The sequence below is a fragment of the Erythranthe guttata genome, chromosome 8 (assembly GCF_056151865.1).
Source record: "Erythranthe guttata isolate IM_541 chromosome 8, IM_541, whole genome shotgun sequence".
Lineage (NCBI taxonomy): Eukaryota > Viridiplantae > Streptophyta > Magnoliopsida > Lamiales > Phrymaceae > Erythranthe > Erythranthe guttata.
The window spans coordinates 25,792,450-25,806,880 of record NC_142540.1 but is presented as its reverse complement, the minus strand read 5'-3'; the positions used below and the strand labels follow the sequence as shown (position 1 = coordinate 25,806,880).

At 35.6% G+C, this 14,431-nt stretch overlaps 3 protein-coding genes across 3 annotated transcripts; all 3 read left to right on the top strand.

The window, feature by feature from the left end:
- The first annotated feature begins 207 nt into the window (after positions 1–207).
- Positions 208–2,584, top strand: LOC105965035 (AAA-ATPase At3g50940). Its single transcript, XM_012989546.2, has 2 exons — positions 208–1,218; positions 1,911–2,584. Exons 1-2 carry the CDS (start codon positions 208–210, stop codon positions 2,340–2,342), a joined length of 1,443 nt encoding a protein of 480 aa, XP_012845000.2. The 3' UTR covers positions 2,343–2,584.
- Positions 2,585–6,690: 4,106 nt separating this feature from the next.
- Positions 6,691–8,887, top strand: LOC105965329 (AAA-ATPase At5g17760). The gene is made up of 2 exons (XM_012989874.2): positions 6,691–7,939; positions 8,095–8,887. The coding sequence occupies exons 1-2, from the start codon at positions 6,896–6,898 to the stop codon at positions 8,680–8,682; spliced, it is 1,632 nt and encodes a 543-aa protein (XP_012845328.1). The 5' UTR covers positions 6,691–6,895; the 3' UTR covers positions 8,683–8,887.
- Positions 8,888–11,058: 2,171 nt separating this feature from the next.
- Positions 11,059–12,915, top strand: LOC105965275 (AAA-ATPase At3g50940). Its single transcript, XM_012989809.2, has 2 exons — positions 11,059–12,211; positions 12,353–12,915. Exons 1-2 carry the CDS (start codon positions 11,168–11,170, stop codon positions 12,884–12,886), a joined length of 1,578 nt encoding a protein of 525 aa, XP_012845263.2. The 5' UTR covers positions 11,059–11,167; the 3' UTR covers positions 12,887–12,915.
- Positions 12,916–14,431: the final 1,516 nt, after the last annotated feature.

The following is a 14,431-nucleotide window of genomic DNA, read 5'->3' as shown; positions in this document are numbered from 1 at the left end:
TGACCAAGTCAAACCATCCAAGTAAATGCAATGCTAGAAGCAAAATATGAAAATACTAATACCTATATTGAAATTTCAAAGTCAACTTCCAACTGAAAAGTCAAAGGAAAATTGCCCCCAAGGTTTGAAAAATCAAGAGGAATTTTCTTTCCCGCGTCTTTCTGGACTTAATATTCTTCTCAACAAAACTGTATAAATAAAATACAAATGAGTTCATTTATTTCACAAAACAAACAAAAAATGCCTTCTTCATCAGAATCCAATTTAGCCACCGCAAAGGCCATACTCTCCGCCGTGGGCTCCATCGCCGCCACGGCCATGGTGGTGCGCAGTGTCGCTAGCGATATCCTCCCCCGCGAACTCCACAACCACATTTTCTCATTCATCCAAAATTTCTTCAGCCGATTCTCCAACCAACTAACCCTCGTGATCGACGAATTCGACGGGATAGTCAAAAACGAAATCTACGAATCCGCCGAAATCTACCTCGGCCCGAAAACCGGCCCGAAATCCCGCCGCCTCAAAATCAGCAAGCCCGAAAAGGAAAAGCACTACAAAATCACCACCGAACGCGACCAAGAAATCGTGGACACGTTCAGCAACGAAAAATTCAAGTGGATTTCCTCCAGCAGCGTCAACGAAGCCAGAAATTTCCACAAAGTCGGAAACCCGATTTTTCGATACGAAAACAAGTCATTCGAGCTCACATTCCACAAGAGAAACAAAGATTTGGTCCTGAACTCGTACTTGCCCTACATTAAAACCGTCGCGAAAAACAAGAAACAGGAGAAGAAAACCGTCAAGATATTAACCATCGGAGATTTATACAGTTCCGACGGTTCATGGACACCCGCGACACTCGATCACCCGTCGACTTTCGAAACTCTGGCAATGGATTCCGATAAAAAAGAGATGATCTTGGAGGATCTCGAGAGGTTTGTTCGGAGGAAAGATTATTACAGGAAAGTGGGGAAGGCTTGGAAAAGAGGGTATTTGCTGTATGGTCCTCCGGGGACCGGAAAATCGAGCTTGATTGCTGCAATGGCGAATTATTTGAATTTCGATATTTATGATTTGGAGCTGAGTGATTTGAGGAGTAATAATGAGTTGAAGAAAGTGCTTCTTAGCACAGCCAATAATTCTATTTTGGTGGTTGAAGATATTGATCGCACCATTGATTTCCAGAGTAGGCAACCCAATGCATCTGATGAAAACCAGGTAATTGTTTACTTATATTTTTATTTTATTTTTAATATAAGTGGAAACCTTAATTTAGTAAATGTTAGAAATTGTGATTTAGCAGTTAATTATAGGTATTAATTCCGGGTGGTGGAAATGTGAATGAAATTTTCGATTTTCGTTGATTTCGGCCGGAGATTTTTCGATACTGAAATGGTATTTTGACATTTTTCAATTTCCGATTTCTCCGGTTATTTTTTTATTATCGGAATTTGAATATATGTGAGTTTCCAATTTTCGATCCAAATTTTAAATTCTGCCGATTCTGGTTCGATTTGTTTGTATTTAGAACATACATGTTTTTTTAATTTCAACTTCCCAAAATCCAATTTTTGATATTTTCCGATTTTTTATAGAAACCAAATTGTAATTTGTTAATCACTTCAAAAAGAAAAATGGATTTTTTTCTTCAAGATTCTAATTCAGATCCGATCTGTCCGATTTTCACCCATTAGTATTCCAAATTAATACGACCTGTCTCGTAGCCACACCACGCTTTAGATTTCTTCTCTTTTATTTTTTCTCCGATGAGGGGAAGAATAGAACTTTAACTTCAAGACGGTCGACCTAGAAAAATTACTCTCGTATGCTTGCACATTAATAGCCCGTATTCTCGTATTATTTCACTAATTTTTTTTTCTAAACAATATATGCCACACTGTTAAATATAGGTGACACTATCGGGTTTATTGAACTTTATCGATGGATTATGGTCAAGTTGTGGCGACGAGAGAATCATAATATTCACGACGAATCACGTAGAAAAGCTGGATCCAGCATTGCTTCGCCCGGGTCGAATGGACGTGCACATAAACATGTCGTATTGCACCTTTTGTGGATTCAAATTATTGGCATCTAATTATCTTGGAATCAATAATCATATTCTTTTCGAAAAAATCGAGGGCTCGGTCGGAATTGCTAAAGTCACACCGGCTGAAGTTGCCGAGCAGCTTCTCAAGAATGACGATCCTAATGTTTCTCTTCGAGGGTTGATTAATTTTATTCATAACAAGATTAAAGAAAATGAAGAAGCTGAAGCTGAAGCTGTAAAGGCAAAAGCAGAATCTGATGAAAAGCTAAAAGTTGAATCTGAAGTGGTTTAAGGCTTTTTTTGTTTTTTGATAATCTTATTCATAGTTCATACGAATTAATCTGAACTGAATTTTCATCCTGCAAAATCAAATTATTTTATTGTTTTTTTTTTTTTGAAGGCTATTGATTCTTGTAAGTTCACTTTCTTTTAATTAATGCCAATCTTTCAATTAAATATTTTTCTAATAAAATTAAATAAAATATATGTGTGTTTTTTTTTTTGACAAGAATAAAATATGTGTGTTGAAGGTTATTGATTCTTGTAATTTCACTTTCTTTTAAGGGGAAACTACAGATAAATCCCTAATTCAAAACTCAACACACAGATCAGTCCCTAGGTAGTTTCCCCAAGCAATTCAGTCCCTATTCACGCGTCTGACATGCAGTTCAGTCCCTAATGTGAATTTTATATATTTTATTATATTCTCTCTCTTCTTTTTCACTCTCACCCTTTTCTCTCTCTTCTTTTTCTCTCTCTTCATCTTCTCTTTCTTTCTTCTATTTCTTCTCTGTTTCTACTGCTCTCTTTCTTCTCTATTTCTTCTCTCTTTCTCTCCTCTGATTCCCTCTTTTTCCGACGAAAAAATCACTGTAAAACCCACCCACCCCACAATGGTTTCGAATCCCGGAAGGTTATTTTACTGTTGCCCACACCATGGCTACTCCCATTGGTGTGAACCATTTGAAGTTGGGCAAACTTTTTCCAACTCAAATCGTGAAGAAAATGAAGCTACAAGTGCGTCGATGAACCAAGTCCATCAAGAAAGTGAAGTGAAAATTGCAATTCTGAAGGTGGAGTAGTTCATAGTTTGATAGTGTTGAATCTAGTAATATTTGCAGTCTACATGCTATGTAAAACCTATGTACTGTTGTTTAATTAGTGAACATAAGAGTACAATGTATAAGCTGGTAAAGTTCGGGTTATTCGTGAATATAATACGCTTTGTCCACCAAATAAGTACAATGTATAAGCTGGTAAAGTTCGGGTTATTCGTGAATATAGTACGCTTTGTTCACCAAATAAGTACAATGTATAAGCTGGTAAAGTTTGGGTTATTCGTGAATATAGTACGCTTTGTTCATCAACTAAGTACAATGAATACACATGTGAAGTACAAGTGATTTGTGACTATAGTACGATTTGTTCACTGATAAAGTATATGTTTGCCATTTATATAGTATTGTTACAGTCTATATATTATTGCCGGTCCAATGCATCCATATGATCGCATTTTAAGACACAACTCTTCATTTTAAGACTATTAAGAATGAATGGAGACAATGTGGGAGTTGATCAATATCGATTATGGTAACAATTAAAGAAAATATTAGTTTTACACTTGAGCATTGTAGACATGTATGAAATTCAACATATTTATGGGATCTTGTATTCCAAACGCAACAATAATTCTCACCTACCTTAAAATAACCATCTAAAACATCATTTATACATCTCCAGTACTTATTGATCATTAAAGCGTCAATGAAATTGGTACAATGCAATTCATCAAAAAATATGGTACGCTTTGTTCATCACGTAAGTACAATGAATACACTTGTGAAGTACAAGTGATTCGTGACTATAGTACGCTTTGTTCACTGATAAAGTATATGTTTGTCATTCATATAGTATTGTTACACTCTATTTATTATTGTCGGGCCAATGCATCCATATGATCGCATTTTAAGACACAACTCTTCAGTTTAAGACTATTAAGAATGAATGGAGACAATGTGGGAGTTGATCAATATCGATTATGGTAACAATTGAAGAAAATATTAGTTTTACACTTGAGCATTGTAGACTTGTATGAATATATTGTATAGTATATGAGTATCATGTATGAAATTCAACATATTTATGGGATCTTGTATTCCAAACGCAACAATAATTCTCACCTACCTTAAATAACCATCTAAAACATAATTTATGCATCTCCAGTACTTATTGATCATTAAAGCGTCAATGAAATTGGTACAATTCAATTCATCAAAAAATATGGTACGCTTTGTTCATCAAGTAAGTACAATGAATACACTTGTGAAGTACAAGTGATTCGTGACTATAGTACGATTTTTTCACTGATAAAGTATATGTTTGCCATTCATATAGTATTGTTACACTCTATTTATTATTGTCGGGCCAATGCATCCATATGATCGCATTTTAAGACACAACTCTTCAGTTTAAGACTATTAAGAATGAATGGAGACAATGTGGGAGTTGATCAATATCGATTATGGTAACAATTGAAGAAAATATTAGTTTTACACTTGAGCATTGTAGACTTGTATGAATATATTGTATAGTATATGAGTATCATGTATGAAATTCAACATATTTATGGGATCTTGTATTCCAAACGCAACAATAATTCTCACATACCTTAAAATAACCATCTAAAACATAATTTATGCATCTCCCGTACTTATTGATCATTAAAGCGTCAATGAAATTGGTACAATTCAATTCATCAAAAAATATGGTACGCTTTGTTCATCAAGTAAGTACAATGAATACACTTGTGAAGTACAAGTGATTCGTGACTATAGTACGATTTGTTCACTGATAAAGTATATGTTTGCCATTCATATAGTATTGTTACAGTCTATATATTATTGTCGGGCCAATGCATCCATATGATCGCATTTTAAGACACAACTCTTCATTTTAAGACTATTAAGAATGAATGGAGACAATGTGGGAGTTGATCAATATCGATTATGGTAACAATTGAAGAAAATATTAGTTTTACACTTGAGCATTGTAGACTTGTATGAATATATTGTATAGTATATGAGTATCATGTATGAAATTCAACATATTTATGGGATCTTGTATTCCAAACGCAACAATAATTCTCACCTACCTTAAAATAACCATCGAAAACATAATTTATGCATCTCCCGTACTTATTGATCATTAAAGCGTCAATGAAATTGGTACAATTCAATTCATCAAAAAATATGGTACGCTTTGATCATTGACTGCAATCTTCTTTTACATCAATTCCTGCAATTACATACACATAAAACTACAATTATAACAAATACAACGTACTATAAAGTTCCACATGTCAATACCATCCAAAGTTACTAGTAATACCATTCAAAGGCACTAGTAATACTATTATGGCATATGACTTATACTACAGGACCATCAAACATTATACTTCTAGTACCATATGTCAATACCATCCAAAGTCACTAGTAATACCATTCAAAGGCACTAGTAATACTATTATGGAATATGACTTATACTACAGGAGCATCAAACATTATACTTCTAGTACCATATGTCAATACCATCTAAATGCTTTCGGGACAGTACTTCGAGTACCCTGTCTCAATACCATCTAAATGCATTATTAATACCATTACTGTCCATGACACATACTATAGAACCAGTACGAAAAATACAATAAGCCTCTTTCCCATATCCTATATGAAACCCTTGTTAAACCCTTTGGGGACATGCTAATGTCACCGAAGAATAATACCCATGAGGAAACTGTTACAAAATCATGAAATTCGACAACAAATAAATGATCTTTGCAAACCCAAACAACAAAAAAACAGATATTGGAACCGATTTAATGATTAGGGAAAACACCGAATATAGTCGAGGCATAATACCCATGAGAGGATATGTTCAAAATCATGCAATTCTACAACAAATAAACCTTTTTGCAAGCTTAAACAACACCCAAATGGGTCTGTTTCCAAGAAAATGAAAGAAAAAAAAAAATCAAACCTTGTTGTTTACCCTGCTTCACCATTGTCGAGAAATGGGTTTGTTAATTTTTATTTTTCCTTTCGTTGTATAATTTTTCTGCGTTTTGTTGATTCTTCGTGCTTCGTTGTTTCTTCATTCTTTGAAATGTAACGGGCAAAGAGCGTGTAACACAAACGGCGCGTTGGAGGTTGGAAATAAGTTATGTAAAATTAGTATAAAGTAAAGGGTATTTTAGTATTTGCACATTTTATTAGGGACTGAACTGCATGTTAGGCGCGTGAGTAGGGACTGAATTGCTTGGGGAAACTACCTAGGGACTGATTTGTGTGTTGAGTTTTGGATTAGGGATTTATCTGTAGTTTCCCCTTCTTTTAATTAACGCCAATCTTTCAATTAAATATTTTATTAATAAAATAAAATATAGCAGTAAAATAAATATTTATGCAGAAGTGTGGTAGCTAGGTTCCAAAAAAACCAAGGTGGACCAGCAGCACTTTTACTATATATACTAGGTATTAATAATAATGAGGACAGGTGTCGCACATACATTGCATGTCAATGGCCAAAGCAATCAGCATCAGCCAACACATCCTATAAAGACACTCTCTCTCTCTAAATTAAGCATGAAAATGGTGTGAAGAGAGAGAAATATGAAATCTCCTCGCTGTATTTCCATAACCCCAAATTGGCCAACCTTTTTAAATAATTAAATTAAATACGACAAAAACCCTTTAATCTTTATAAGTACTTTGATCAATCTCCAATTCTTGATTCTGCATTAATTGTTTTTGTTTCTTCTCTACAAATTTAATTACCGACCCAGCAACAATGCCGGCGTTTTCATTCTCCGGCATACCGCCGACGTCGTCGATCTTCGCGGCGTACGCCTCCGTCTCCTCATTCATCATGCTCCTCCAGACAATGTTCTACCAACTAGTCCCCCGTCAGCTCCAGCACTACTTGCTCAACAAACTCCACACCTTGTTCAAGCAGCGGCGGCGCCGCTGCACCTCCGCCACCCTGGTCGTCGAAGAAAGGGACGGAATCTCAAGCAACGAGATCTACTACGCCGCGGAGATCTACCTCTGCGCCAAAATCAAGCCCAACTTCGACCGCCTGAAAGTCACCAAGCGCCACAAGGACGCCGCCGTGAGCATCGGCTTTGCGCAGTCGGAGAAAATCACCGATCGCTTCGAAGACATCGACGATCTCGAGTGGAGATTCGCGAGCAAATTGAAAAACAACAGCAATAATAGCGCCCACAAGGTGTTCGACGAAAGTACAAACGATGTTTTCGGCGAAAACGCAAAGCGATACTTCGAGCTCCGATTCGACAGCAAGCACAAGGAAAAAGTGTTGGATTGTTACTTACCATTTGTGATCCAAAGCGCTAAAATCATCACAGATGAAAAGAAAGTCATAAGGCTGCACACTTTATCCAATGCTCCTTACGGATCACATTTCATGTGGGATTCGGTCAATCTCGAACATCCTTCGACATTCGAAACCCTAGCGATGGAGCCGAGTCAGAAGGCGGCCATTGTCGAAGATTTGGATAGGTTTGTTAGAAGGAAAGAGTTCTACAGGAAAGTTGGCAAGGCCTGGAAAAGAGGTTATTTGCTGTATGGTCCTCCAGGGACTGGAAAATCGAGCTTGATTGCTGCAATGGCGAATTACCTCAAGTTCGACGTCTACGATTTGGAGCTTGCTAGCATTAAACGCGATTCCGATTTGAGAAGATTGCTTCTCAGGACCGCAAATCGATCCATACTTGTTATCGAAGACATCGATTGCACGGTGGCGTTGCCCGGCCGAAAGGGCCCGACAGACGACCCGAATAGCCACGCACATTCTCAGCTTCCCCAAAATCAGGTAGTAATAATTATTTGTAAATTTTTAAACTTAAGTTATTAAATACTAAACAAGCTTAATTAATTTTTTAATTAATCAAAATGTATCTTATCAACCAAACAGAGCTTCTAATCCAATTATTAATTGTATTTTCTTATTTTTCTTTTCCTCTTTAGTTCACACTTTCAGGACTGCTAAACTTCATAGATGGCCTCTGGTCAAGCTGCGGTGACGAAAGAATAATCGTATTCACAACAAACAACAAAGACAAACTCGACCCTGCTCTGCTCCGCCCCGGCCGCATGGACATGCACGTACACATGTCGTATCTAACACCCGAAGCCTTCAAGCTATTGGCCGCCACTTATCTCACCGTCGATCTCCACCAAGATCAACGGCTGTCGGAAATCGAAAACTTGATCAAAATCTTGAAAATCACGCCTGCTGAAGTTGCGGAGGAACTGATGAAGAGCGACGATGTCGATACTTCACTTGACGGGGTGCTCGATTTTCTCAAGCGCAAGTACGAAAACTCCCTTATAGGCGATGATGAAGTGGTTGTCGATGATTCTGGAGATGGAGACAAAGGAGAAGATCATAAACGTTGTAAGAGTACTAATGGAGCTATGATGATTTCGACACGGGCAAAATGTGCTAAAAGGAGAACGAAACGAAGATTGACGGAGAGTGACAAGAAAAAAAACAACCTTGCAATAGAGGATAAAGAAGATGAAGATCAGAAAAAAATGATTAGAGAATGTTGATGTGTTAATCCATTCCAAGTAATTAGTTAACCTAAAATAGCTACTTAATTAATGCGGTTAGAAATTTTATGAGGCGAGGTTGTCTATGATTATGGAGATGGGTGACGATTAGAAAATGATTAGAGAGTGTTAATGTGTATCTATTCCGAGTAATTACACCTAAAATATATAGCTATTTTGTTGATTGTCTAAGTGGCATACGGAACTAGTCCGTCATTGAGTCGAGATGCTAACATTTCGATTTTAAGTGAATCTGTCTACACTCGATTATGATTATGATTTCAATCCTAAACTTTTCAATTTTGAATCCCGAAATTCCAATTTTAGATTTTTTTTTATCGGAATTGGAATATATACGAGATTCCGATTTCCTACACAATTTTAGTTCCAAAATTATTTTAAAAAATATCATTTTATTTTTCCAAAAAATACAATTATATTAAAAAAATATTATGTACTTTATATTTTAGGTTACTAAAAATTGGATTTTTATTTCAAATTGCATCCATTTCGATTCGAAATTTTGCGAAAAAAATCTGATTCGTTCGATTTCCATTCGACGCCTACCCGAACATAACAATATAATATAGAAATCAATAAAATTAGAAAATACCATTACAAAATAGTAGGTGTAGTTGCATATGATTTTTTATTGGCCCAATTTACACAAATTTGTGCTAGATTCCAAAAAATATGAAGTTGGGCTAGCAATTAACTATATATATTCTATATTAATTATGAAAAGTGTCGCACATACATTGCATATTCTTCCTCGATATCTATATTATATTGTTATGCAGTAGATTTTCTCTCTCTAAATGTCAATTCGAAATAATGTTTCCTTTACATCAAAAGAGTGAAGAGAGAGAGAGAAAGAAAAGGAAATGTGCTTTGCTGTATTTCCACACCCCAAAGTAGCCAATTAAGTTTTTTTAATAATTAAAATACGACAAAAATCCTTTTCCGATATTTTCACACTATTTTCACGCAATCTCCAAATCTTGATTCTCCATTAATACAAGAGCATCCATTAGGCATGCACCCTGCAGAGTTGCAGACAAAATAAAAGGACCCATCATCACTCAATATATCCAAATGTTAAATTACGAAAAAAAAACCTATAATGTTTGTATAATTACAATCGTACCTTTAGCTATGAGTCTTCTTATACGATTTATTATTATGGTGTCAAATTTAACGTAATTTTATAGATTACGTGGAATACTATCTAGTTTGTTCTCGTTTTTTGAAAAAAAAAAATAGTTTCTGATGCACCACAATCTAATATTGGCGAGTAAACTGCAAAAACTACCCCTGTGTAATCTCGAAATAGCAAAAAACCCCCTGTGATAAATAAACTAGCAAAAACCTCCCTTGTGAAATTATTTAAATAGCAAAAAACCCCCTATGGAACTATTTGAGGGTTGACTTGATATAAAAAGACACAAATACCCCTGGAGTCTTGCAATTAATAAATTCTTATATTTTATAAATATTTTAATTATTTTATTTAAAAAATAATCAATTTAGTTGTTTACTATTTTTTTTAATTTCTAAACAAATAAATTAAAAAGAATAAATATACATATAATATGTATATATATAAATACATTTTGAGGGACAATTTTGTCATTTCAAGTCTAAAAAATCAGCTAGGGGGGATTCTGCCTTTTACTAAATTTCACAGGGGGGTTTTTGCTAGTTTATTTATCACAGGGGGGTTTTCGCTATTTCGAGATAACACAAGGGTAGTATTTGCAGTTTACTCTAATATTGGCAAGTCAAGAGACACAACTTATGATCATATTATTTTAAAATATGAAGCTCGAATCGAATAAAACAAGTACAAACTGGAGAATATTTCACATAATCTAGAAGATTCCACAAAATTTGATATCGCAGGGGCGGGAGTGTAAGAAAATTCATAGCAAAGAAGGGAATTGTAATTACTCAAACATGAAAGGGTTTTTCGTAATTTAACCTTAAACCAGGGGTTGGCCGTAATACTATGTAGAAATAATGCACGGCTACTTTTTAAAAACAATTATAGTAAATTAAATACTTTTTAAAAACAATTCAAAGTAAAAGTTAAATACATTAGACACACTCTTTGCAAACAAATAAACCAGCACGAAATTAAATAATGCCAAACATTTTTTTTTAATCATCTTTTAGACCATTATTAATGCAGTAAAATAAAAATAGTTTAGTTTTTGAATTATGAGGGGCTTGAATAGTTTTGAATTTGTCTGATCGAGCCCTTGTCAAACTCAATCAACCTCAAATCACTTCAAATAAGATACTTAACTTATCTATATATTATCTTCTAAATAAATAAATAAAAATAAAAAAAAAAATATAATCCATATAATAATAACATACACAAAGCCTCTGTTTCATTCTACATTGAGCAAAAAAGCCAGCAAAGCTAATAAGGGCAAAAAAGTAAATATATTTATATCCTAACAACAACGTTCACTCAACAATGGCGGTTTCCTTCTCCGGCATACCGCCGACGTCGTCGATCTTCGCGGCGTACGCCTCCGTGTCGGCATTCATCATGCTCCTCCAGGCCATGTTCCACCAGCTCGTCCCCCGCCAGCTCCAGCACTACCTGCTGAACAAATTCCACCACCTCTGCAAGCGGCGGCGCCGCAGCTACGCCACCATCGTCGTCGAAGAAAGAAACAGAATCTCAACCAACGAGGTCTACTCCGCCGCCGAAACCTACCTCTGCACCAAAATCAGGCCCAACATCGACCGCCTGAAAATCTCCAAGTGCCACCGCGACGCCGCCGTGAGCATCACGTTCGCCCAGTCGGAGCGGATCTTCGACCGGTTCGAAGACGTTGACCTAGAATGGATATTCGTGAGCGAAGAGAACAGCAGCAACAACAACACCAACAAAAACGCCCCCAAGGTGTTCGACGAAAATACCAACACAGTTTTTCTCGAATCCAACAAGCGCTACTTCGAGCTCCGATTCGACGGCAAGCACAAAGACAAGGTGTTGGATTCCTACTTCCCATTTCTGCTCAAAAGTGCTGAATCAATCGAAGATGAAAAGAGAGTTATAAAGCTGCATACTTTAGCCTCTACATCTTCTTACGGATCAATGTACGTGTGGGATTCGATCAATCTCGATCATCCTTCAACTTTCGAAACCCTAGCAATGGAGCCTAGTCAGAAGAAAGCCATTGTCCAAGATTTGGACAGGTTTGTAAGAAGGAAGGAGTTCTACAGAAAAGTTGGCAAGGCCTGGAAAAGAGGGTATTTGCTGTATGGTCCTCCAGGAACTGGAAAATCAAGTTTGATCGCCGCAATGGCGAATTATTTGAAGTTTGATGTGTATGATTTGGAGCTTACTAATATTAAACGTGATTCCGATTTGAGGAAATTGCTTCTCAGGACTGCGAATCGGTCGATACTTGTTATCGAAGACATCGATTGCACGGTGGCGTTGCCTAGCAGAAAGGGCCCGACAGGCGGCCCGAATAGCCATGGCCATTCTCAGCATCCCCAAAATCAGGTTTAGTAATAATTTATTGAGGTTTAGTGTCTCAGTTTTAGGGTTCAATTGAATATTGCAATAATTTTTAGCTCAATTCTTGATTTCTATTGTGAAATAAATAAGTGAGTAAATAAAAATTCAATCTTGTTTCCTGTGTAGTTTACACTTTCAGGGCTATTGAATTTCATAGACGGTCTCTGGTCAAGCTGCGGTGACGAAAGAATAATTGTATTCACAACAAACAACAAAGACAAACTCGACCCTGCTTTGCTCCGCCCGGGCCGCATGGACATGCACATACACATGTCGTATCTAACACCCGAAGCCTTCAAGCTATTGGCCGCCACTTATCTCACCGTCGATCTCCACCAGGATCAACGGCTGTCGGAAATCGAAGACTTGATCAAAATCTTGAAAATCACGCCTGCAGAAGTTGCAGAGGAATTGATGAAGAGCGACGACGTTGATACTTTGCTTGATGGGGTGCTCGATTTTCTCAAGCGCAAGTACGAAAACGCCGTTGTAACCGACAAAGAGGTCGATAGTGATGACGATGGGGATGAAGAAGATCGGAAAGTGATTAGTAAGCGTGCCGATGGAGGTGTGATTTCGACGTGTGCAAAATGTGCGAAGAGGAGAACCAGAAGAGGATTAATGGAGAGTGGGAGAAGTTGTGGAATGGTGACAATGTGATTTCATCAAATGTATATATATATATATATATATATATATATATATATATATATATATATATATATATATATATATATATATATATATATATATATATATATATATATATATATATATATATATAAATATGCTTGCTTTTGATGTTGTTAGGATTAATTAATGACTTTTAGTATCGGCTAATTAATTAGGTTAAGTGTGATGTTTGTTGTGCACTCTTTTGAGCATTATGCACTCGTGGAAGTGTAGTTTTTGTCAAAATTCCCTGAAATGGAATCGAAATTTTCGTCGGCTAAAAATCGAAAATTTTCTATATATACAAATTAGAGGTCTAAAATTCGAATTTTCCTACGTACAAAAGAAGTATTTTTTCTAATTTTGGTTTTAGAATGCACTAACGAGGTAGGCCGAGAAAATCTTGGTTTTTGAATGCACTAATATTGATTTTTGAATTGCACTAATATCAAGTTTCTTGAGACCTCATATGTAAATAAAGTTACTTCTATTCTCTTAAATGTTTTCAATTACAAAGGCCTAAAGAGGCCCATGTAAACTAGTTGATCCAAGAAATTCTAACTCCAATAAACCCACTAAAACAATTAATTGCAGCTCTTTGTTTTTTCTTTTCATAAATAAAAATGTAGTAAATAAAAAAGCCATAAAAGAAAGTGTCTTGTTTTGGAATTCAATCAAAAAGTAGTAATCTGCAACACATTTTCTAACCGTAATTCTGTTTTTTTTGAAATGTTAAATGTTGTTACAATTTTTCTAATATCACTTTGACTTCGAACGTGACTTTAACACTTTTCTATTCTGATTTTGGCAAAATGCAAAACACAAAAATTGCAATCCTTTGAAATAAGTATTTAATCCAACTTAAAACAGCTAGATTGGATGTCGGGTGATAAAATTATGCATAAATGAGTTACGTTTTAAATTTTAAATAATTTAAAACATTAAAGTTGTCGGCAATATTTATTGAATCGTGCATATATTTCTCCCCCAACATCCAATATTTGAGATTCAAATTGGATTAGAAATCTAACTCACAGAACCACAAATTCAAACTCAAAATTATAAGAATTATGTACGTTTAAAGCCGAAACGATATATTTAAAACTGAAACGACTAGGGGTGTAAACGAGCCGAGCCGACTCGTGAGCTCGACGAGCCGGCTCGTAAAAAGCTCGAACTCGGACTCGAGGTTTTCGAGCTCGAGCTCGAGCTCGAGCCGGATTTTAGTTGTTTATCAGCTCGCGAGCCGGCTCGCTAGCCGGATTTATTATTATTTTTTTTATTTTTTATATGTTATTTTTTATTTAAATAATGTATAATAATATAAAATATTATAGAAATAAATAAAAATATTAAAAAAATATATAATCACAATTTAGTTTTTATTTTGTATTTTTTTTTAAATAATTTTTAATAATAAAATAATAATTAAAAAATATTTAAAAAAAAAAAAGATTGGGCTCAAGCTCGAGCTCGACAAAATTAACACGAGCTCGAGCTCGAGCCAAAAAAAGAAGAACTCGACGAGCTCGA

Coding starts and splice junctions, on each gene's coding strand:
- LOC105965035 (XM_012989546.2), top strand. CDS start 208: ATGAGTTCATTTATTTCACAAAACAAACAAAAAATGCCTTCTTCATCA. Junction 1,219..1,910: donor ATGCATCTGATGAAAACCAG/GTAATTGTTTAC, acceptor TGTTAAATATAG/GTGACACTATCGGGTTTATT.
- LOC105965329 (XM_012989874.2), top strand. CDS start 6,896: ATGCCGGCGTTTTCATTCTCCGGCATACCGCCGACGTCGTCGATCTTC. Junction 7,940..8,094: donor CTCAGCTTCCCCAAAATCAG/GTAGTAATAATT, acceptor TTTCCTCTTTAG/TTCACACTTTCAGGACTGCT.
- LOC105965275 (XM_012989809.2), top strand. CDS start 11,168: ATGGCGGTTTCCTTCTCCGGCATACCGCCGACGTCGTCGATCTTCGCG. Junction 12,212..12,352: donor CTCAGCATCCCCAAAATCAG/GTTTAGTAATAA, acceptor TTTCCTGTGTAG/TTTACACTTTCAGGGCTATT.